We start from the raw sequence: 24,171 nt of genomic DNA on the forward strand, positions 1-24,171 counted from the left end.
TGCACCAAATTCATCTACCCGTCTAGAACTTGTACTTGCATTTAGCGCACGCTGTGCCACTTTAAGAACTCATGAGAGACACTTTTCCAAAATCTTTCTGAGCAAGTTTTTCTCTTTGTACGCCAAGAGAGTTGATTTTAAAGGATAAGTTCGCTTTAAAAATAAATAAATGCACATCCGTTTTCAGATAATAAAATGTTTAATTTTTTTTTTTTTTTTTTTTTACTTGGAGCTTGTAAAGCATTGCACCCATCACGGTTGCCATGCAGGACTCCTGCAGACTTGTCAGTGTATCTGTCTGCTCGTATTGGCAAGTGGATACACACTGACAAAAAGACACAATGGAAGGTAGACCTACAGGATGAGAATTCCATAGTTCCAGTCTGATGTGGAGTACCGTTGGACGAATCCTCTGGGCTTGGAAAATCCCTCACAAGGATCCCCAATATAGGTCCCAGCAGCCGACTCATAAAATCAAACATGAGACTGGAATTGTCGAAGTATCAGTCCTTGATATGAGATGGCGGCGTTCGTCTCCCAGAAGAGCCCTAGAACAGCAGCGTTCAGCATCTGCTTTTTTCTCATACTATATGGATATTATGTACTATTTTATGTATGGTGCTGTTTCTCACCGCTATACTGTTTTATAAATCAATACATTTTTCTATGTTTTCAAAATATTGTGTTTTCAAAAGTTCGCCCTTAAAGCCCCATAGTACTGGGGTACTTATCTTCTTTAAATACATAATATATTTGGGATGGTGGCAACAAAAAATTGAGTTTCTTTTTTCTCCATAATGGTTCATCTTCTATAACCTACTACCTGTAGGTAAAAGTGGTGTGTAGAGCTGGGGAAAAAAATCGATTTAAATCTTGAATCGAGTTGAGAGGTCAAATCGATTCAAAATTTAAGCAAATCTATTTTTTTTTTTTTTTACCGCGCCGGTCCAGAGGAGCTGCGGGAAGGAGTTTTTAGGCGAGGCCGTGGCTTCGGCCTAGTCTGCGAGACCGGACGCCGCGGACTAGGCCGAAGCCGCGGCCTCGCCTAAAAACTCCTGCCCGCAGCTCCTCGGGACTAGCGCGGTGTCCACAAAGAAAAGAAAGATCAATTCAAATCGTGAATTGAGTTTTATTTTAGGAAAATCGAAGATTTTTTTTTTTTTTTTAAGAAAATCTCCCAGTCCTAGTGGTGTGTAAGGATTTACAACCACTTTTAATGACCAGGCCATTTTTTAAGATACGGCACTGTGTCACTTTAACTGACAATTGTGTAGTCGTGCAAGGCAGTACCCAAACAAAATTGCCATCCCTTTTCACCCACAAATAGAGCTTTCTTTTGGTGGTATTTGATCACCTCTGCGTTTTTTATTTTTTGCGCTATAAACAAAAAAAGACCAACAATTTAAAAAAAAAAAATTGGTTTGCGCAAAAGTCTACAAACTTTGGGATAGATTTAGGGACTTGTGCAGGAGAGCCAACCTGCCGCAGTATATCTGCGTGAGCTGGACAGCAAGTGGTTAAATCAACTTGGTTTAAATCATAATTTTTAAAGAGCAAGAGTCATCTCTGTCCCGCAGTGGCTCCTCCTCTGACCCGCTGTTGACTCACCGACTGTCCCATTCACTTTAAAGTGGAAGTCCACCCTAGAACTAAAATTACTGCACCTACAGACATCCACGTTCTCAGACTAACCCATCTAGCCCTGTAATTAAGAAATCGTATACATAGCTTTTTGAAGCTGGTCCGGTCTCCAGCGGCGGAATCTCTACAGAGGACACAGCTGACAAGGGCTGTGAAATGGGGAGTGACGTCACCCATAGACTCATGCCGCATACACACGCCCGGATTTTCCGGCAGAAAAGGTCCGACAGAATCATTCCGTCGGACATTCCGATCGTGTGTGGGCTTCATCGGATTTTTTCTTTTTAAAATTCTGACGGACCTAGAAATAGAACATGTTTCAAATCTTTCTGACGGAATCAGTTCCTATCGGGAAAACCGTTCTTCTGTATGCTAGTCCGACGGACAAAAAACGACGCAGGGACAGCTATTGGCTACTGAACTTCCTTTTTCTAGTCCCGTCATACGTCATCACGTTCTAAACGATCGGACGTTGGTGTGATCGTGTGTAGGCAAATCCGTTTCAGTGGAACTCTGTCGGAAAGACCGTCGGAGTCTATTCTGACGGAAAGTCTGGTTATGTGTACGCAGCATTACTATGGGGCTTAAGTTGTCAGACGTGTCCTCTGCACCCCCCCCCCCCCCAAACAGCGAAGCCGCGGCTGACAGCTCAGCGTGGGATGGGGTTGAAGCGGCTGCAGAAAAGGTATGTATATTGATTTCTTCTTTACAGGGCTAGATAGGTTAATGTTAGACTGTGGATATCTTTAATGAGACGGCTGGTGATGCGGCAGTGACACAACAAGGTGAGGGACGTGGCAGCAGCAGGTGAGCCATGATGGATCTGGATCAGCGCTGCCATGATGGATCTGAAATGACAGGTGCTCTTTAAATGTAAGGACTTATTCTTGCTTGTAGTTGCAATATATAATGTTTGCAAACAATATGAAGGTTTCCTATTTAGAATAATAAGCTGTCAGGTTAGTAAAACAGCGATATCAGAACCGATTCAATCATACAGTTTGTAGTGTACATAGATTTGCAAAACAATGGGATAAAGGAATATTCCTGAACTTTGTTTTATCTCTCATGGTTACTGTGAAATTGTGTGAGTGCGTGTTAGCTTACAGAACTTGGATTCATTGAACGAGTTTACCAAAAATGTAAATATTGCAGAATATACAGCCTCATGCCATATAACTAAGCTCCATTTCATGCTTGAATAAACTAAATTTATAATGTATCTTAAAATAGAAAACTCTTTAGATAGATTTTTACTCCAAAAGCGTTTTATTTAAATAAATTTGATAAAAATAAAAAAAAAATCAGATTTAAATGAAATTTTTTTTTTTTTTTAACCACTTCAGCCTAGAGCTGCACAATTCTGGCTAAAATGAGAATCACGATTTTTTTGCTTAGAGGATAGATCACGATTCTCTCGCGATTCTCGCGGCTTAACATCATCTTTCACATTAAAACAAAAAAAATTGTGCTAACTTTACTGCTTTACTGTTTTTTTTTTTTTTTTGTTTTTTTATTGAAGTGTATTTTTTCCCAAAAAATTGCGTTTGAAAGACCGCTGGGCAAATACAGCGTGGCATAAAATATTGCAGCAATTGCCATTTTATTCCCTAGGGTCTCTGCTAATTAATATATATATATATATATATATATATATATAATATATATATAATGTTTGGGGGTTCCAAGTAAATTTTGTTAGCAAAAAATATTGATTTTAACTTAAGAAAGAAGTGTCAGAAAAAGATTTAGGCCTCATTTACACGAGGCGGACTCCGTTTCCACGGAGCCCGCCTCGGTCTGCCGGCTCAGCGGGAGATCTCTCCGTTGATCTCCGCTGAGCCGGCGGATGACAGGTCCCTCTCTGCTCACTGAGGGGGGGGCTTGTGAGGCACCGCTGCTGCCTATGGAGGGATCAGATGAAAACGTACAGCATGTTCGTTTTCATCAGATCTCATCCGATCCGCCAGCGACGGATCTGGACGTAGGGCCATCCGTCTGCTTTTTGCAGATCGGACCGGGTTGGATGTCAGCACCATGGTAGTTCATTGAGAACTACAAGCCGACACCCACAAAGGTTGTTGGTACCTGTAGTTTTTTCATTAACAGAAGTCTGTGAATAAATTATGTGGCAGGGTGGGCAGGTGGAGCCCCACGTGGCTGCATTTTTTTTTTTTTTTTTCTAAATTAGAAAAAAAAAAGAGAGAAGATTCCCCCCCCCCCCCCCCGCTTGCTGTCACTAGAGGCAGTGGCTGCAGGAGTGGGAACATGTTACACCCTTAAACGGGTGGAACATGTAATCTGTTTCTAAAGGTGAATCCATCCTTTAAATAGCTCCACGTTAGGTAAATATGATCTTCAGGTATGTTATATTGAATTTGGCACATTCATGGCACCACAATGTAAAAGTGGCGCATTGTAGAACTTCCTAAATTTGGTGCACAAGTCGCTGTCAGAACCAAAAGTGTTGCGAATGCTTAATGAGTTTGGTGTAATTCTTTAACAAAAGGGAATAAATCCAGAAAAGTTACACAGCGTCTTTACTTAATTCCTCCATTGTGTTTGTCTATTGTTGTGACTTAGATGAGGGTCAAATCACATTTTATGACGCCTTACTGCAGAAAGCCCATTAATTGCAGATTCCTATACTTTTTCTTGCCACTGTATTTTGTTATGCTGTAAAATGATTAGAATTCCATTATTCCCAGTTTTGTGGATTCATTTGAAGTTAATATATCATATAGATTTGTGTTGCCTACTGAAAACTGAGAATATAATTTCTTTGGAAAGTCTGTGATTATAGATACACATCTTTCTCCAGGGTCTGGTAATATGTAGCTAGTTTCACTTTTAACAATCTTTCGCATCACCAGTATTCCATAGTTCTATATGCTCGTTTTTGTTTTTAATAGAGGAGAGGAAATATGCTTAACCGATCCTTCGATCCTCCCAGCACAAGACTGGTCTGTTACCCCCCCCCCCCACTCCAGTGGTCTTGAATAGTGGACTGTTCCTGACGTCATCATGCCTAGAGCAGGCTCTATAGACCAGGAACAGTCCACCACTGGACTGTGGGGGAGCACCATTTTCTAAAAGATTGGGTGAGTATGTGATTTCTTTTCACCCCTAGACAAAACGAGCAGTTGACCCCTGGAGTCAAAGGTACATTTGTAACTTAGTCCTCACTTTCTTCCAGGTGCAGCAGTCTTCCCAGTGCTTTATCAGCTGTGCAGTGTACGACAGCAAGGTGGTTCTCGAAAAATCCAGTATTATATGACTTCCCAACAGCTGATCCACCAAAGGAACCCCCAAAACGTCCCGTGTCATCTTTTTTCCGCTTTACCCGTCAGCAACGACCACAACTAATTAGGCAGTACCCTGGTAAGTTCTTGGATATGGTTTTAATAGAAATATCCTATTTCTGTAGTTCACACAATGCACTTTTGACTCATACAAGTTTGTATCAGACTTAAGCTTTCATAAGTTTACCTCCCATTAAAATGACATTTTGGTTGCACTTTACCTGTTAACATGTTTGCCCCCCTCAGTCTCTTCCTCTTTATGGCAGGTTAAAGTGGTTGTAAATGCTGAAGGTTTTTTACCTTCATGCATTATTTGCATGAAGGTAAAAAACCTTCAGTGTGCAGCTCCCCCCTCAGCCCCCCTAATACATACCTGAGCCCGATCTCGATCCAGCAATGTGCACAAGAGCAGCTGCTCTCCGGGGTCTCTTTCTCCTCATTGCCTAGGATGCAGCAGCAGGAGCCATGGGCTTCCTCTGCTGTTAATTACATCTTATGAGGAGGGCACAGGGGGCGGGTATGAGTCACGCTTTCTATGTCTTATGAACACAGCGAGCCGTGCTCAGGAGTGTGCATGCACTTGGCAGGGGCGAGGGGCCTATAGCGCTAGTGTGGGACCTGAGAAGAGGAGGATCTAAGCTGCTCTGTGCAAATCCCCTGCACGGAGCAGGTAAGTATGACATGTTTATTGAAAAAAATTGCCTTTACAAACATTTTAAGGTTTGGACTCGCTCCCTTTTGTCAGTGCCTGGAGAAGGCCAGTTTTGTGAGGTGACCTACCCCTTCTGTGGATTTTCCTAATCTGGTTGGATGTTTTCTGTCAGCAGTTTTTTGGCAATAAATAAATGTTCCTGCCTGTGGATGTAGCTGGCTAAATTTGCTTTTCTAAGCTGCTCAGCCGCAGAGGGAGCGGACAGGGATGCTGGGGCCTCTTCCGGCCAAGAATGCTGAAAGTGGTGGTGTTTACGCCAGAAGAACTTTTTGGAGTTCTCCACTGCACCCACTGCTGTGTTTTCCAAGGGCAGACAGCAGCTTTGGCAGTGACAGGCACCAGTGAAAAGGAGGGTAAGTCTGGAGTCGGTATCTTGTCTCCCAGCTTGATTGTGTAGTCTGCTGTCACGGCACTTTTTTCCTTCAGAGTTCACTGGGACCTGTCAGTAACACAGACTATCATTGTATGTGGGCTTCAAGGGTCCTGGCATGATTGGCCTTATTTTGATTGTTGGTGTGTGTTCTTGTTCAGGGCTTAAAGGGTTAGTTTACATGAGAAACCCATTTGTTACTCTGCTTGTTGCAAGCCTGGTCTTATTATTTTTCAACAACTTGATGATGGGCATTGATGGTGGATCTACAGTAACTTTTCTTACAGTATTAGTAGGAATTGCCATCTACTTTCTTAGTAGATCTTCATGGCAAATCTAGAGCTTTTTGGCCTTGTGTTTTTGACCTGCATATAATTTGTGACTGTGTTCACACAGCCTATGGTAGAGTAAATATTCACATTCCTGTTTGTTTGTGTAGAAACATGAGATATGGGGCATGGCACTGCACAAGTTAATGCATGATCTCTGTCTGTAGTATGAGAATTGACCTTTCCTGTGAAGAAACTACATATCCCACAATTTCTGGGCCTCGCAGGTTTGTATGGGTTAAGTCTTTCTTAGAGTTTTTTTTTTTTTTTTTTTGTGGGTATGTTTATTGATCTTTGTGTGTTCCCGCATGGCTGCCCTAACTAGGATATACAGCAGGGATACAGGATCTATTTAGGTTACTAATTGAAGAGGCTGCACTCAGTCGAGGCTCCTGTGTAAGCTGTTACTTTTGAGACATGCTGTGGGGTATGTCTAATCCTGTCTATGGCCATAAACGCAGCACTATGTGCTAAGTGGTTAGCACTTCTGTCTATCAGGGACGATGGTTTAAATCCCAACCATGGCACTACCTGCCTGGAGATTGCATGTTCTCCCTGTGCCTCCTTGAGTTTCCTCCGGGTATTCTGGTTTCCTCCCACACTCCAAAGACATGCTGGTAGGTTGATTGGCTCTTGTCTAAATTGGCCCAATTATGTGTATGTATGAATGTGAGTTAGTGAACTTAGATAATAAGCTCCTTGAGGGTAGGGACTGATGTATAAGTAAAGTGCTGTGTAAAATTGACAGCACTGTATACATTGCATCCGGAAAGTATTCACAGCGCTTCACTTTTTCCACATTTTGTTATCTTACAGCTTTATTCCAAAATGGATTAAATTCATTATTTTCCTAAAAATTTTACAAACAATACCAAATAAATAACAACGTGGAAGAAGTTTGTTTGAAATCTTTGCAGATTAATTAAAAATAAAAAACGAAAAAAAATCACATATACATACAGTAAGTATTTAGAGCCTTTGCTCAATACTTTGTTGAAGCACCTTTGGCACCAATTACAGCCTCATGTCTTTTTAAGTATGATGCTACAAGCTTGGCAGGCCTATTTTTGGGCAGTTTCTCCCATTCTTCTTTGCAGGACCTCTCAAGCTCCATCAGATTGGATGGAGAGTGTCGGTGCACAGCCATATTTTTAGATCTCTCCAGAGTTGTTCAATCAAGTTCAAGTCTGGGCTCTGATTGGGCCACTCAAGAACATTCAAAGAGTTGTCCCATAGCCACTCCTTTGTTATCTTGACTGTGTGCTTTGGGTCGTTGTTCTGTTGGAAGATAAACCGCCCCACTCTGTGGTCCAGAGTGCTCTGGAGCAGGTTTTCATCAAGGATGTCTCTGTACATTGCTGCATTCATCTTTCCCTCAATCCTGACTAGTCTCCCAGTTCCTGCCGCTGAAAAACATCCCCACAGCATGATGCTGCCACCACCATGCTTCACTGTAGGGATGGTATTGGCCGGGTGATGAGTGGTGCCTGGTTTCCTCCAGACATGACGCTTGCCATTCAGTCCAAAGAGTTCAATCTTTGTTTCGTCAGACCAGAGTATTTTTTTTTTTTTTCTCATGGTCTGAGAGTCCTTTAGGTGCCTTTTGGCAAACTCCAGGCAGGCTGTCATGTGCCTTCTACTGAGCAGTGGCTTACGTCTGGCCACTCTACCATGCAGGCCTGATTGGTGGAGTGCTGCAGAGATCGATGTGCTTCTGGAAGGTCCTCCTCTGTCCATGGAGAAATGCTGGAGCTCTGTCAGAGTGATCATCGGGTTCTTGGTCACCTCCCTGACTAGGGCCCTTCTCCCCCTATCGCTCAGCTTAGACAGGCGGCACGCTTTAGGAAGAGTCCTGGTGGTTCCAAATGTCTTCCATTTACGGATGATGGAGGCCGCTGTGCTCATTGGGACATTCAATGCTGCAGAAATTTTTCTGTACCCTTCCCCAGATCTGTGCCTCAATACAATCCTGTCTCGGAGGTCTACAGACAATTCCTTGGACTTCATGGCTTGGTTTGTGCTCTGATATGCACTGTTAACTGTGGGACCTTATATAGACAGGTGTGTGCCTTTCCAAATCATGTCCAATCAACTGAATTTACCACAGGTGGACCAAAATCAAGTTGTATAAACATTTCAAGGATGATCAGTGAAAACAGGATGCACCTGAGCTCAATTTTGAGTGTCATGGTAAAGGCTGTCAATACTTATGTACGTGTGAATTTTTTCGTTTTTTATTTTTTAATAAATTTGCAAAGATTTCAAACAAACTTCTTTCACGTTGTCATTATGATAAATGTGAATAAAGTCCCTTGCACTATCAAATTGAATATGCTACATAGTGTGTAATGATCAAATTAAATTGCAGCTTGATCTAAAGTGTATAGATGCACTAAAATTGGTATAAAATAAATATATGATCAGCGCAATGTGTTACTATATATGATGATGAAAAATGATACTAATGCACTGTGTGAATAAATATATATTAAAAAAAATATTTAAAAAACGCTATATGAATATAGCTGTGCAACAACGACCTATTATACTGTGCAAAAACGCATGTGCAAATGAAAATGATTAGGGTGCAAAATACATCAAATACAAATAAAGAATTCTGTGTAAATCCAGTATATCAATGGGATAAATAATATAATCTAAGTGAATATATGTGATATCAAATAAATAAATCTCACATTTTCTCACTGCTGCAACAATGAAACAGTGATATAAGAGTCCATTCAATAAATCCACACATAAAAAGTTAATAAAAAGTCAATGGAAGAAAGTGCTTGAATAAAGTGCAAAAGGTGCTTCAAAGGTGCTCATTAAAAAAATTCTCAATGTGCCAATCTTCGTGTGCATCACTCAGTGCTCACTGGACTCTTACTTCGATGTGGATGATAAAAAGCGGTGAGTATGAGCATAGCTGGAGACCTTTCCGGGATGCAGTGATGGTGGATAACCCTCTCAGAGCACTGTATGCTAAATGATGGCTTTGGATTAATCCATACGGACGTTCACACTCAGCGAATATATGTGGGGGATGAAAGAAAATCTCCCATAGCACAATATTGTATAAACTCACTGATTTATTAAACAGCCAAATGGGCACTTACAACAAAACAAGTTAAAAACAGCAGATCTGTAATGTTAAACGGCGTTACAGGCGCCTCTTACGTCACTTCCGGTCTTACATGGTTCGGTCACTCCCTATGCATTACGTCACACCACGTGACTTCCTCAGGAGATCCGGATTGGTTAGACCCCAAGTCAATTTATGGGAAAGGACAGGAAGTGTTCCGTCGGCCATTTTGTTGGAAACATGTCTCCAACATGGGCGCGGCCATTTTTGGTTGGTTTAAAAAACAATGTATTACTATGTGTAGTGGTAGCGGCGGCCATGTAGTTGGTAGGTAAACAAACCAACAAGCATTATGCTGAAGGAATACTTCCTGTCCTTTTTCCATAAATTGACTTGGGCTCTAACCAATCCGGATCCCCTGAGGAAGTCACGTGGTATGACGTAATGCATAGGGAGTGACCGGACCACGTAAGATCGGAAGTGACGTAAGAGGCGCCTGTAACGCTGTTTAACATTACAGATCTGCTGTTTTTAACTTGTTTTGTTGTAAGTGCCCATTTGGCTTTTTAATAAATCAGTGAGTTTATACAATATTGCACTATGGGAGATTTTCTTTCATCCCCCACATATATTCCCGGAGTGTGAACGTCCGTATGGATTAATCCAAAGCCATCATTTAGCATACAGTGCTCTGAGAGGGGTATCCACCATCACTGCATCCCGGAAAGTTCTCCAGCTATACTCATCCTCCCTGCCATTTATCATCCACATGGAGGTAAGAGTCCAGCGAGCACTGAGTGATGCACACGAAGATTGGCACATTGACAATTTTTTTTGATGAGCACCTTTTGCACTTTATTCAAACACTTTCTTCCATTGACCTTTTATCAACTTTTTATGTGTGGATTTATTGAATGGACTCTTATATCACTCTTGCAGCAGTGAGAAAATGTGAGATTTGTTTGATTGATATCACATATATTCACTTAGATTATATTATTTATCCCATTGATTTACACGGAATTCTTTATTTGTATTTGATGTATTTTGCACGTTGTCATTATGATGTATTCTTTGTGGAATTTTGAGAAAAATAATGAATTTAATTTAATTTGCAATAAGGTTGCAACGTAACAAAATGTGGAAAAAGTGAAGCATTGTGAATACTTTCCAGATGCACTGTAAGTACCTGTAATAAATATTGATAATAATAAGACGGTTAAATTAGACCATCTTCTGATCTGAGCTACAGTAAGTCACAGTTAGAAACAGTAGTAGACTGTGTGTTCAAAGATTCAGGCCCCATTCACACTTTGTGATTTAGCTGCTTGTACATACACAGGGCAGATACAATATAAATATATATATATATATATATATATATATATATATATATATATATATATATATATATATATATATATATATATATATACACTTTATAGGCAGATACTTTACACAGAGCCGAAGCTCTGAATGAACATCCTGCACTGATTTTTAATTCATAATAGTGACGGATCACTCAGGGAGGTCTGGGCCCTGTACTGGCTATGGAGCGCGGCGCAATGCCAGGCTCCTGCAGATTCTATGAGTGTGATGATTACTTCCATTGAGAAGTACAATTCCATCTGCTGCAGTGGAAGACGAGACTTGTAGTTTACTCGTACAAAGATCTTTGTGAATGAATGACATGGTTGCGCAGGTGAATGCTGAGCGGTTTATGCTTATGTTATAGCACAGATTTTCTATGCAATATTTATGGCCAGTGAATCTATATCTTGCATTCTTATTATCAGTGTAGCTCACTTCCAAATGCTGGCCATACAATATACAATTTTCTTATTCAAATTCCTGTAGATTTGCCTTCAACTATGTAGTGCAAGGGCCTGTAGGATTGCATACTAATTGAGTGTTTAGGTCTGGCCTCATATTATATGGATTTGGGAAATTTTAAAGAAAATTGTACAAGAAAATTGAATAATGCATGGACGGCTTTAGAAGCTGCTAATTTTAATATTTTTTCTGGAACTAAAATGTTTAAATAGTGGGATATCTCAATCACTCTGACACACCCATAAGACAAACCACACAAATGTAAGTTGTCAGTAAATATATTGAACAATATTTTAGACAATAAGTTGTAAAAGTATACAATTTTTATATTTTTCAACCCAAACTACACTAAAACAAGACAGAAGTTTGGGCTCAGATATACAAGAAATGTAATGTAAAATAAAGCTATATCAAAACCACCAAAAGTCTTAAAGGAGTTGTAAAGTCAGAAGATTTTTTATCTTAATGCATTCTATGCATTAAAATGCTTTTATACCCTTTTTTTCTTTATCGTACATCACGGGACACAGAGCCATAGTAGTTACTATGTGGCTTAATGGCCACCTTCAGGTGATGGACACCGGCACACCCTAAGACAGGAAGTCCACTTCCTATATAACCCCTCCCACTACTGGAAGTACCTCAGTTTTTTCGCCGGTGTTGGTCACGAGTAAAGATGTGCTGTGCTGAGCTCCACTGGAATATTCCTTGCTGGAGCAGGCTATGCAACCGGATCCATTCAAAGTGTCTTTTTAGGCTGAATTGAATGGTACCCGGGCGTCATGGCGGAAGAAACAAGGTTTAACCCATAACGCTTCTCTGTTTAGAGAGCTGGACCCCGGGATCCAGTGCTTTGATTTTTTTCAGCCATAAAGTTTTCCTGGCAGGGTGCTTTACGGGTCCAGGAGTGTGGATCCCCCGATAGAAAGGGGCCCCGGTTCCTGAAGGTTTTTTAACAGAGCCCACTGTGAGGGGTGAAGATTGGATCTGTTGGATTTGCCACAGAATCTCTGCACGGGAAAGGTAAGTGAAGATTTCTAACGGCCTACCTGTAAAATGCTTTTCTTGGAGTACATCACGGGACACAGAGGTCCCTCTCCTCTTCTAATACACGTATGTTGCTTTACTACAAAAACTGAGGTACTCCCAGTAGTGGGAGGGGTTATATAGGGAGCGGACTTTCTGTCTTAGGGTGTGCCAGTGTCCATCAGCTGAAGGTGGCCTATAACCCACATAAAAACTACTGTGGCTCTGTGTCCCGTGATGTACTCCAAGAAAAGGATTTTAAAATTCTATTTTTTTTTTTTTTACCTACAGGTAAGCCTATAATAAGGCTTACCTGTAGGTAAAATGAATATCTCCTAAACCTGTACGGTTTAGGAGATATTCACTTTGCATGCAGCCACTGAAGTCAGCGGCGCATGCACTGTGAAGGTCCGGCAGACATTGCCGGAAAGAAGTCTCCCGCGCACATGCGCAGGAGTGACGTTATCGCGGCTCCGGCCACTCGCAGTGCTGGAGCCGCGAACCCGGAAGACACGCCGAGGGGGAAATGTCAGCTCCCACGGCGGTGACAGGGATCAGATGCCGACGCCTCGTTCTAAGGTAAGTATTTCATAATGAGCTAGTATGCGGTGCATACTAGCTCATGCTTTTGCCTTACAGGTTAAAAAAAAAATATATATATATATATATATAAAAAATGTGTGCGGGTATATAACCGCTTTAAGATAAGGAGGCTGCTGCACACAAAAGGCTTTTTAATACTTACCAGAGCCCCATCTCTGTCCAGCGATGTCCATGAGTGTCTCGGCCGTCTGAGACTCTCTCCTGATTGGCCGAGACACAGCAGTGGTGCCATTGACTCCTGCTGCTGTCAACCAATCAGGAGAGAGAGGGGTCGAGGCTGAACGGCAGCTCCGTGTCTGAATGGGCACACGAAGCTGCAGCTCAGCTCGGGTGCCCCCATAGCAAGCTGCTTGCTGTGGGGGCACTCGACAGGAGGCAGGGGTCAGGAGGATGCAGGCTGCCCTGTGCAAATCCACTGCATAGGGCAGGTAAGTATCACATGTTTGTTATTTAAAAAAAAAAGACTTTACAATCACTTTGAAGTCCAACTCCGTGCAACTGAAAAATGATGTCTTGCAGCGGGCTGTGCCAGCACTGCAAGGGTGTCATTGCTAATTGGGTATAGGGGAACAATAAATCCCAGCATTTTAGTTGGGCTTTTTTTTTTTTTTTTTTTTTTTTTAAAAAGAACCTTTTAATAATACTGATCAATTTTCTAGAAGGACTTATTTTTAAAGTCTGCAATGATGGGTTTCTTGTTCCTGATGGGGGAGGTATCTATCTCTCACGTGCGGTCTTGGAAGACTATTGGAAATATTTACCAGTTAACTATAACTCTGGTTTTCCATTTCAATAAATCGAGCACAGGGTCCCTTACTTCAGTGTACTTCACACTTAGAGAACCTGTCTGAATTACTTTGTTTAATGTAAAGTTAAGGTACTGCAGGGCAAATATCTCCTAGCAATATTTTGACCATGTAAGGTGCTTCCTTCCCTCATTCACAAATGAATACTAATTGCTACTGGGTGCCAGCATCTTTTGGGTGATAACGGCAGCCTTAGCTGCCACTAATCTACCTCCTATGGAAAGCTGTTATGGAGTCTCAGCCTTATTCTGTCCTGTACTGGTATTCCTCTTAAAGCTGGTCTCTGTGTTTTAATGAAGTTTAGTTTGTTTGGACCAAGCTGGTTTAAACAAACTATTTAGTTCACTAAGGGCTTTTTCACACTTGACTAAATTTCTGATGCTAAACAAATGCTCCTATAGCGTTCGTATGGGCACTAGACTGGCATCAATGAGCTTTAGTTATGGGCATTTTACAAGCATTAATGACTAGTTAAAAAGGCTCCCGAAACATCCTATGCACAGTTTTGAAGTGTTTAAAACGGGTCCACAGATGCCTGTTTTTAAATGGGAAGTGACAGTACAGGAAATTAAACAAATTTTAACGTCCCACAACCGCGCCGAAAATGCCAGCCAGAGCATTTACAAAGTGTTACCATAGACTTGAATGGGAGGCATTGAAAGGCTTCAAACCCCTCGTGACAATTCAATTTTGAAGTGATGCTAATGCTCTATGTTTTGATAATGTGAATAGCACTGTGTGCTGTTCTTTTTATCATTTGGATAGGCGTTTGAGGGGTGTTTTTAGCGCCCCTCAAACGCCTGCTTTTAGTTCCAGTGTGAACTTCACCTAGTAGCTGCAGAGGCTGTGTGCGCTGTATAAACTGTAGGTAGCTTCAGCTACACACATTATACAGCAATGTGCTCTGACAGTGGATTGGGAACTTCCCATGCTGCTCCCCAGAGCAAAATCAAGTTGAGCTGAGCACTGCTCAGCCATTCTCAGGAAGCTTTGTATTCTATAAATGAATACAAAGCTTTTGCTGATTGGCTGAAGCAGAGAGGTGGGCAGATTTCAATATTCATATAATTTATAGAATACAGAGCTCCATGTGAAATGGCTGAGCAGCAACTCAATTTTTTCCTGGGAATGCCGGGACACAGCGCTCTATATTGTACTTAGCTGAGGCTGCAATACAGTTCATATTGCTCTGACAACCGCTGCATCTGTTAGGTAAAGTGGTTGTAAACCCTTTACAACCACTTTTTACTACAGGTAGGCCTATAATAAAGCTTACCTGTATCAGCATGTGCAGACGTCATCGGCACACTAAAGCAACGGCAGGTTTGTGCCATTGTTTCAGCTGATGTGCCGTTACTGGCGGCTCCCACGTGCATGCGAGGGAGTGGCGTCATCGCGGCTCCGGCCATTCACAGCGTCGGAGCCTGCAATACCCAGAAGTAACTCAGAGCGCTTTGATCTAATGTAAGTATATCATACTATGCATACTAGCTCATTATGCCTTTTTGTCTTGCAGGTTTTTTTTTTTTTTTTTTCTCCGTGGGTTTACAACCACTTTAAGTAAATGGTTTGTTTGGACCAGCTTGGTCCAAGCAAACTATTTAAACTTCACTAAAACACAGGGATCAGTTTTAAGTTAGTTAACAGGCAAATGAGCTGTTTAACCACTTCCATACAGGGCATTTTCACCCCCTTCCTGGCCAAGCCAATTTTCAGCTTTCAGCGCTGTCACACTTTGAATAACAATTGCGCGGTCATACATCACTGTACACAAATGAAATTTTTATCATGTTTTCCCCACTAATAGAGCTTTCTTTTGGTGGTATTTGATCACCTCTGTGGTTTTTATTTCTTGTGGTTTTTTACTTTTTTGCTATAATAAATATCCAATTTTTTTTTTTTTAAACAAATTTTTTCCTCAGTTTAGGCCGATATGTATTCTTCTACATATTTTTGGTGAAAAATATAGCAATAAGTGTATATTTATTGGTTTGCGCAAAAGTTATAGCGTCTACAAAATAAGGGGATAGTTTTATAGCATATTTATTTTTATTTTTTTTTACTTGTAATGGCGGCGATCTGTGTTTTTTATTGTGACTGCGATATTGCGGCAGACATATCGGACACTTTTGACACATTTTTGGGACCATTCACATTTATACAGCGATCCATGCTATAAAAATGCATTGATTACTGTATAAATGTGACTGGCAATGAAGGGGTTAACCAGGAGGGGGCGCTGTAGGGTTAATCGTGTTGCTAGAGAGTGATTCTAACTGTGGGGGGAGGGGACTCACAAGGGGAGGAGACCAATCGGTGTTCCTCTGTACAAGTAACACACCATCGGTCTCCTCCCATCTGACAGGACGTGGATCTGTGTATTTACACACAGATCCACGGTCCTGCTCGGTTACCGGGCAATCGCGGGTGCCCGACGGACATCGCGGCCGCCGGGCACACGCACCCTGGGGGACCTGGAAGGGACGGCGGCCCAGGATAACAGCTGCACCGTTCCGCCGTCATATGACGGTGGGCGGGCAGCAAGTGGTTAAAAGATTGTAAAGCAAAGAGGAACAAATGGATTTCAGAAAGCATATATGCAAAGAAGGAAGGAATGGTGATGTCAGGTTTTCTTAAAGAGTTAAACCCAAAAGCAAACATTATTATTTTGCAGCTTACCAATTCTTAAATGTGGTGGCTGCTTTGGTTTTCTTTTTTTAGGCTTTCTTTTCCTTTATTTTCATTTGGTGATCCAGCCAGTAAGCCTGTTTTTCAACACAACAAGCCCTCTTTTAGATGTAGCAGTTACAAGGTTGAGACAAACCATTTACAGAGACAGTGGTGCCTATAGTGATCAGCTTTTATTTATTTGTAAAGGTATGTTAAATCTATATCCCTAAAGGGGAAAAAAATTGCTGTAGCTGCTTTCTAAAGTGTGAGCTGGAGTTTGGCTTTAATTTGTTTAGTGTATCTAAATCTGCTAGTTCATCTAACACTCCCCTCCCCTTTAGATGTACAATGCTGCTGTCAAAAGGTGCCCTGTTCTCCTTCATCCAGATTGGGGGCACGCTAATACAGGAGGTGTGTTACTGGCCAGATCACCAGGTGAAAACGGAGAAAAAAAGGCAAAAAAATAAATAAAAACAAATTCAGCCATCACATCTAATGACTGGTAAGCTGCAATGTATTACATTTTTTGTTTTTGTTATATATATATATATATATATATATACACAGTGGAGACAGAAAGTATTCAGACACCCTTAAATTTTTCACTCTTTGTTATATTGCAGCCATTTGCTAAAATCATTTGCATTAATTTTTTTCCTCATTAGTGTACACACAGCACAACATATTGACAGAAAAACACAGAATCGTTCACATTTTTGCAGATTTATTAAAAAAGAAAAACAAATATCACATGGTCCTAAGTATTCAGACCCTTTGCTCAGTATTTAGTAGAAGCACCCTTTTGATCTAATACAGCCATGAGTCTTTTTGGGAAAGATGCAACAAGTTTTTCACACCTGGATTTGGGGATCCTCTGCCATTCCTCCTTGCAGATCCTCTCCAGTTCTGCCAGGTTGGATGGTAAACGTTGGTGGACAGCCATTTTTAGGTCTCTCCAGAGAGGCTTAATTGGGTTTAAGTCAGGGCTCTGGCTGGGCCATTCAAGAACAGTCATGGAGTTGTTGTGAAGCCACGTTATTTTAGCTGTGTGCCTATGGTCATTGTCTTGTTGGAAGGTTAACCTTCGGCCCAGTCTGAGGTCCTAAGCACTCTGACCTGTACTTGGCCGCATTCATCTTTCCCTCGATTGCAACCAGTCGTCCTGTCCCTGCAGCTGTAAAACACCCCCACAGCATGATGCTGCCACCACCATGCTTCACTGTTAGGACTGTATTGGACAGGTGATGAGCAGTGCCTGGTTTTCTCCACACATACCGCTTAGAATTAAGGCCAAAAAGTTCTATCTTGGTCTCATCAGACCAGAGAATCTTATTTCGCACCATCTTGGAGTGCTTCAGGCGTTTTTTAGCAAACTCCATGCGGGCTTTCATGTGTCTTGCACTGAGAAGAGGCTTCCGTCGGGCCACTCTGCCATAAAGCCCCGACTGGTGGAGGGCTGCAGTGATGGTTGACTTTCTACAACTTTCTCCCATCTCCCGACTGCATCTCTGGAGCTCAGCCACAGTGATCTTTTGGGTTCTTCTGTACCTCTCTCACCAAGGCTCTTCTCCCCCGATAGCTCAGTTTGGCCGGACGGCCAGCTCTAGGAAGGGTTCTGGTCGTCCCAAACGTCTTCCATTTAAGGATTATGGAGGCCACTGTGCTCTTAGGAACCTTAAGTGCAGCAGAAATTTTTTGTAACCTTGGCCAGATCTGTGCCTTGCCACAATTCTGTCTCTGAGCTCGTCAGGCAGTTCCTTTGACCTCATGATTCTCATTTGCTCTGACATGCACTGTGAGCTGTAAGGTCTTATATAGACAGGTGTGTGGCTTTCCTAATCAAGTCCAATCAGTATAATCAAACACAGCTGGACTCAAATGAAGGTGTAGAACCATCTCAGGCTGTGTTCACCCTGGTGCGATATGACAGCCATCCTACTTTGGATCCGACTTTACCCTGCGACATGAAGCCGGCATGCGTCCGACTTTCAATGAATGGGGATCCGTCTTGGATCCCCGTCAATGCCCGGCACTGTGTTTGGTATGAATCTTGAGGAGGAACTCCGTGCCAAATTTTAAATAAAAAAAAAAACGGCATGGGTTCCCCCTCCAGGGCATACCAGGCCCTTGGGTCTGGTATGGACCTTAAGGGGAACCCCCCTACGCCAAAAAAACGGCGTGGGGGTCCCCCCCAAAATCCATACCAGACCCTTATCCGAGCAGGCAGCCCGGCCGGTCAGGAATGGGGGTGGGAACGAGCGAGCGCCCCCCCCCCCCCCCTCCTGAACAGTACCAGGCCCTGCGGGCCCCCCCACCCCAAAGCACCTTGTCCCCATGTTGATGAGGACAAGGGCCTCTTCCCGACAACCCTGGCCGTTTGGTTGTCGGGTTCTGCAGGCAAGGGGCTTATCGGAATCTGGGCGCCCCCTTTAATAAGAGGGCCCCCAGATCCCGGCCCCCCACCCTATGTGAATGAGTATGGGGTACATGGTACCCCTACTCATTCACCTAGGGAAAAAGTGTCAATAAAAAAAACACACTACACAGGTTTTTAAAGTACTTTATTAGGCAGCTCCGGGTCTTCTTCCGGCTTCGGGGGTCTTCTTCCGACTTCGGGGGTCTCTCCGGTGTCCTGATCTTCTGCCGGCTCCTCCACTATCTTCTGCGGCTCTTTTGCTAGCGGTGGCCCGGACTTCTGCCTTCTGCCTTCTTCCCTCTTCCGATGTTGACACAACGCTCTCTCCGGCTGGAATGCTCTCTGGGCGCTCCGCAATGGACTTATATAGGCGGTGACCCTGCCCCCTTATGCCGTCACAGTCCCTGGGCATGCTGGGACTGTGACGTTTTAGGGGGCATGGTCACTGGGTGATGTTGACCACGCCCCCTTATGACGGCACAGTCCCAGCATGCCCCGGGACAGTGACCTTATAAGGGGGCGGGGTCACCGCCGATATAAGTCCATCGCGGAGCGCACAGAGAGCATTCCAGCAGGAGAGAGCCTTGTGTCAACATGGGAAGAAGGTAGAAGGCAGAAGTCCGGGCCACCGCTAGCAAAAGAGCCGCAGAAGATCAGGACACCGGAGAGACCCCTGAAGTCGGAAGAAGACCCCTGCCCTAAAGCACCCACCCCCCATGTTGAGGGCATGCGGCCTGGTATGGTTCGGGGGGGGGGGGGGGGCTCACTCGTCCCCACCCCCATTCCTGACCGGCCGGGCTGCGTGCTCGGATAAGGGTCTGGTATGGATTTTGGGGGGGGACCCCCACGCCGTTTTTTCGGCGTAGGGGGGTTCCCCTTGAGGTCCATACCAGACCCAAGGGCCTGGTATGCTCTTGGAGAGGAAACCCATGCCGTTTTTTTATTTAAAATTTGTCGCGGAGTTCCCCCTCAAGATCATCTGAGCACAAGTCGCATGCCGAAGTCGGATCATGCAAGACAGCGATCCGACTTTGATCCGACTTCAATGATAGTCAGTGGGCTGAAGTAGGATCAAAGTCGGACCAAAGTAGTACAGGGGGCATTTCTAAAGTAGGAACGACTTGTGTCGGACCAGTTAGGACGGCTCCCATAGGGAAACATTGAATTTCACACATCATGCGACATATGAGCTCTCAATGTTGGAGCGTTTGTCGGACCAGTGTGAACCCAGCCTCAAGGATGATCAGAAGAAATAGACAGCACCTGAGGTAAATATGAGTGTCACAGCAAAGGGTCTAAATACTTAGGACCATGTGATATTTCAGTTTTTTTTTCAGCCCCGGAAGAATTTACCCCCTTCCTGACCAGAGCACTTTTTGCGATTCGGCACTGCGTCGCTTTAACTGACAATTGCGCGGTTGTGCGACGTGGCTCCCAAACAAAATTTACGTCCTTTTTTTCCCACAAATAGAGCTTTCTTTTGGTGGTATTTGATCGCCTCTGCGGTTTTTATTTTTTGCGCTATAAACAAAAATAGAGCGACAATTTAGAAAAAAAAAAACACATTATTTTTTACTTTTTGCTATAATAAATATCCCCCAAAAATATATAAAAAAACTATTTTTTTTCTCAGTTTAGGCCGATACGTATTCTTCTACATATTTTTGGTAAAAAAAATCCCAATAAGCGATTATTGATCGGTTTGCGCAAAAGTTATAGCGCTTACAACATAGGGGATAGTTTTATGGCATTTTTATTAATATATATATATTTTTTTTAAATGGCGGCGATCAGCGATTCTTATCGTGACTGCGACATTATGGCGGACACATCGGACATTTTTGACACATTTTTGGGACCATTGTCATTTATACAGCAATCAGTGCTATAAAAATGCACTGATTCCTGTGTAAATGACACTGGCAGTGAAGGGGTTAACCACTAGGGGGCGGGGAGGGGTTAAATCAGTACTAGGGAGTGATTACTAACTGTCAGGGGGATGGGCTGTGAGTGTGACGTCACTGATCTCTGCTCCGATGACAGGGAGCAGAGATCGAGTGACACTGTCACTAGGCAGAACGGGGAGATGCTGTTTACATCAGCATCTCCCCGTTCTTCCTCCCCGTGAGGCGATCGCGGGTATCCCCGCGGCGATCGAGTCCGCGGGACCTGCGACCCGACTCACGGAGCTCACTGGCCGCCTCTTAAAGGGCAATGTACAGGTACGTGATTTTGCCTGTACGAGCCCTTCTGCCGCAGTATATCTGCGTGAGGCGGTCGGCAAGCGGTTAATAAATCTGCAAAAATGTCAACAATTCTGTGTTTTTCTGTCAATATGGGGCGCTGTGTGTACATTAATGAGGAAAAAATGAACTTAAATGATTTTAGCAAATGGCTGCAATATAACAAAGAAAAATTTTAAGGGGGTCTGATTACTTTTCGTCCCCACTGTATATTTGTCAAAGGATAACTCCACTTTCATGGAAAAAAATATAACAAATGAAAGAAATAATATAGCATATACAATTGCTTGACAATCCATATTGTGTTCAATTATTATTAAGAATGCCCCCAGAAATGTAATTTCCTACTTGTGTGACTGGCTCACTAAATTTCCAAGGAGTCTGCAGTGCTGCACTAAGATGCAAGTCAAATTTTAGGCATCCTCTGCAATAGAATTTCAGTTTAAGGGCCCATTCACACCACACGTGCATAAAAACTGATGGAAAAACTGTGCAGATTTCACTTGCAGAGACACGAGTTAACATCAGTTTCTCATCAATTATGTGTGTTTCAGTGAGTTTTTATGCACGTTGACATCAATTTTCATGCATGTGCCCTTGCAGAACACTGACCTCTCTGCACCATGGTGTTAGCAAGGCCTTAAAGAGATATACTCCCAAAGGGTTAAATGCTTCTAAAGAGATGCAGACACTGCAGCTTTCTTTATTAAAACACTGAGAGGGCACCATGTGATTAACATGAATCATTCTATGCAATCTAGGGCTGCAACTAACGATTATTTTCATAATCAATTAGTTGGCCGATTATTGTTTCGATTAATTGGTTAATAATCTTAAAAAAAAGTGTGGTGTATAATTTAGTTAATATGTAGTTTTAAAAAAAGGCAATTTATTCTTAAATATCTCTATGCAGTGGTAAATATAAATAACCAACTATATGGTTAGGGAGCAAAATATGTAATCCACTCAGAGAATAACAGACAGAAGAGATATACTGTATATACTGTTAGAGAAGATATACTGTATATACTATTAGAAGAGATGTACTGTGTATACTATTAGAGGAGATATACTGTATATACTATTAGAAGAGATGTACTGTGTATACTATTAGAGGAGATGTACTGTGTATACTATTAGAGGAGATGTACTGTATATACTATTAGAGGAGATATGCTGTATATACTATTAGAAGAGATATACTATTAGAGGAGATGTACGGTATATACTATTAGAAGAGATATACTGTATATACTATTAGAGGAGATATACTGTATATACTATTAGAGGAGATATACTATTAGGGGAGACATACTGTATATACTATTAGGTAGAGCTGCACAATTAATCGTTAAAAAATCGTGATCTCGATTCACCTCCCCTGACAATCTCTCCTGCTGAGTTTGCCGATTCTTTCATATAAACAAGTGGAGAGATTATCTGTTCACTCAGCTGTCAAAAGAAAACATCCAGGCAGTCTGCCAAGTTTAGAACTTGAAACATTGTATCTAACTTCCTTCTTAGATCAAAGGGATAAACTTCTCTGTGTAAACAAATAACCTAGGCAATCTGCCAAGCTTTAATCAAGGTGTAAATGCAGGAAGTTTAACCACTTAAAGTCTAAATCTTTTTCTGACACTTCTTTCTTAAGTTAAAATCAATATTTTTTGCTAAAAAAAATTACTTGGAACCCCCAAACATTAGAGATTATATATATATATATATATATATATATATATATATATATATATATATATATTTAGCAGAGACCCTAGGGAATAAAATGGCAATTGCTGCAATATTTTATGTTACACTGTATTTGCCCAGCGGTCTTTCAAATGCAATTTTTTGGGAGAAAATACACTTCAATAAATTAAAAAAAACGAAACAGTAAAGTTAGCACAATTTTTTTGTTTTAATGTGAAAGATGATGTTACGCCGTGAGAATCGTGAGAGAATCGTGATCTATCCTCTAAGCAAAAAAATCGTGATTCTCATTTTAGCCAGAATCGTGCAGCTGTACTATTAGGGGTGATATGCTTATATACTATTAAAGGGTGAATCTGGTAACTAACATCAGATTCAGAGATCAAATTTTTTTTATTTAAAAAACAATGTCTTCCTTCAAAAAAAAAATGTCATTTTAAGAACGTTTGTTTGATTTTCTAATGCCGCGTACACATGGTCAGACTTTTCGACCAGACTTGTCCGACGGACCAAATCTGGCGGACAATCCGATCGTGTGTGGGCTTCAGCGGACCTTTCCAATCGCAAATCTGACGAACTTTAGATTTGGAACTTGCTTCAAATCCTTACGTCGTAACTCCGCCGGACCCAGAAATCCGCTCGTCTGTATGCTAGTCCGACGGACAAAAACACACGCTAGGGCAACTATTGGCTACTGGCTATCAACTTCCTTATTTTAGTCCGGTGTACGTCATCACATACGAATCCGTCGGACTTTGGTGTGATCGTGTGTACGCAAGTCCGGTCGTTAGAAAGTCTGTTGAAAGTCCGTCGAAGGTCTGTCGGACAGGCTGTCGGACTTTTGTAGCTGAAAAGTCCTACCGTGTGTATGCGGCATAATAGTTAGTGGGGTCAAATCGACATTCATTTTCAACCACAGTTACGGGAAAATTTGGAAATAGAAAACTTCTTGGTCAAAGGAATTTTCAGACAGTGTACGTGGTTTTCGTTCAGAAATGACATTAATTTTAAAGACAGAATGTTAAAAACAAGTGAAAATTTCAAACATTCTTTCATTTAGCCAATGTACAAAGATTTTTCGTCTGAATATTCTCGTCTGAAAATTGATCCATGTGACCAGCATAAGGCTCGGTTCACACCTATGCAGTTTGCTTTTGATCTGTCTCTGCAGTGCTTTTTGCTGTGTGTTTTGATTTTTGCACACATGATTTTGCTGCGATTTGCGTTTTTGCATTTTTTTTGGCCAATTTGTTGTTGGGCAGATTAAAAAAACACAAACACAAATTGCTGCAAAAAACGCATTACATGCTTTTCTGCAGCTTCTCCATTGAAGTATATTGAACCAAAAAAGCACCGTTTTGCGTTAAAAAAAAAGTCACTGACCCTTTCCAAATACGCAGCGGCTGAAAAAAGCATAGATGTGAATGG

At 42.1% G+C, this 24,171-nt stretch overlaps 1 protein-coding gene across 1 annotated transcript in view; it reads left to right on the forward strand.

Annotated features, from left to right (window-relative positions):
- Positions 1-24,171, forward strand: part of TFAM (transcription factor A, mitochondrial) — a 72,819-nt gene that overhangs the window by 7,019 nt on the left and 41,629 nt on the right. Inside the window, exon 2 of the mRNA XM_073596347.1 lies at positions 4,838-5,022. Within this exon, the coding sequence (XP_073452448.1) occupies positions 4,838-5,022 (185 nt within the window). The remainder of the gene's footprint in view (positions 1-4,837; positions 5,023-24,171) is intronic.

The sequence above is a fragment of the Aquarana catesbeiana genome, linkage group LG08 (assembly GCF_042186555.1).
Source record: "Aquarana catesbeiana isolate 2022-GZ linkage group LG08, ASM4218655v1, whole genome shotgun sequence".
Classification (NCBI taxonomy): Eukaryota; Metazoa; Chordata; class Amphibia; order Anura; family Ranidae; genus Aquarana; species Aquarana catesbeiana.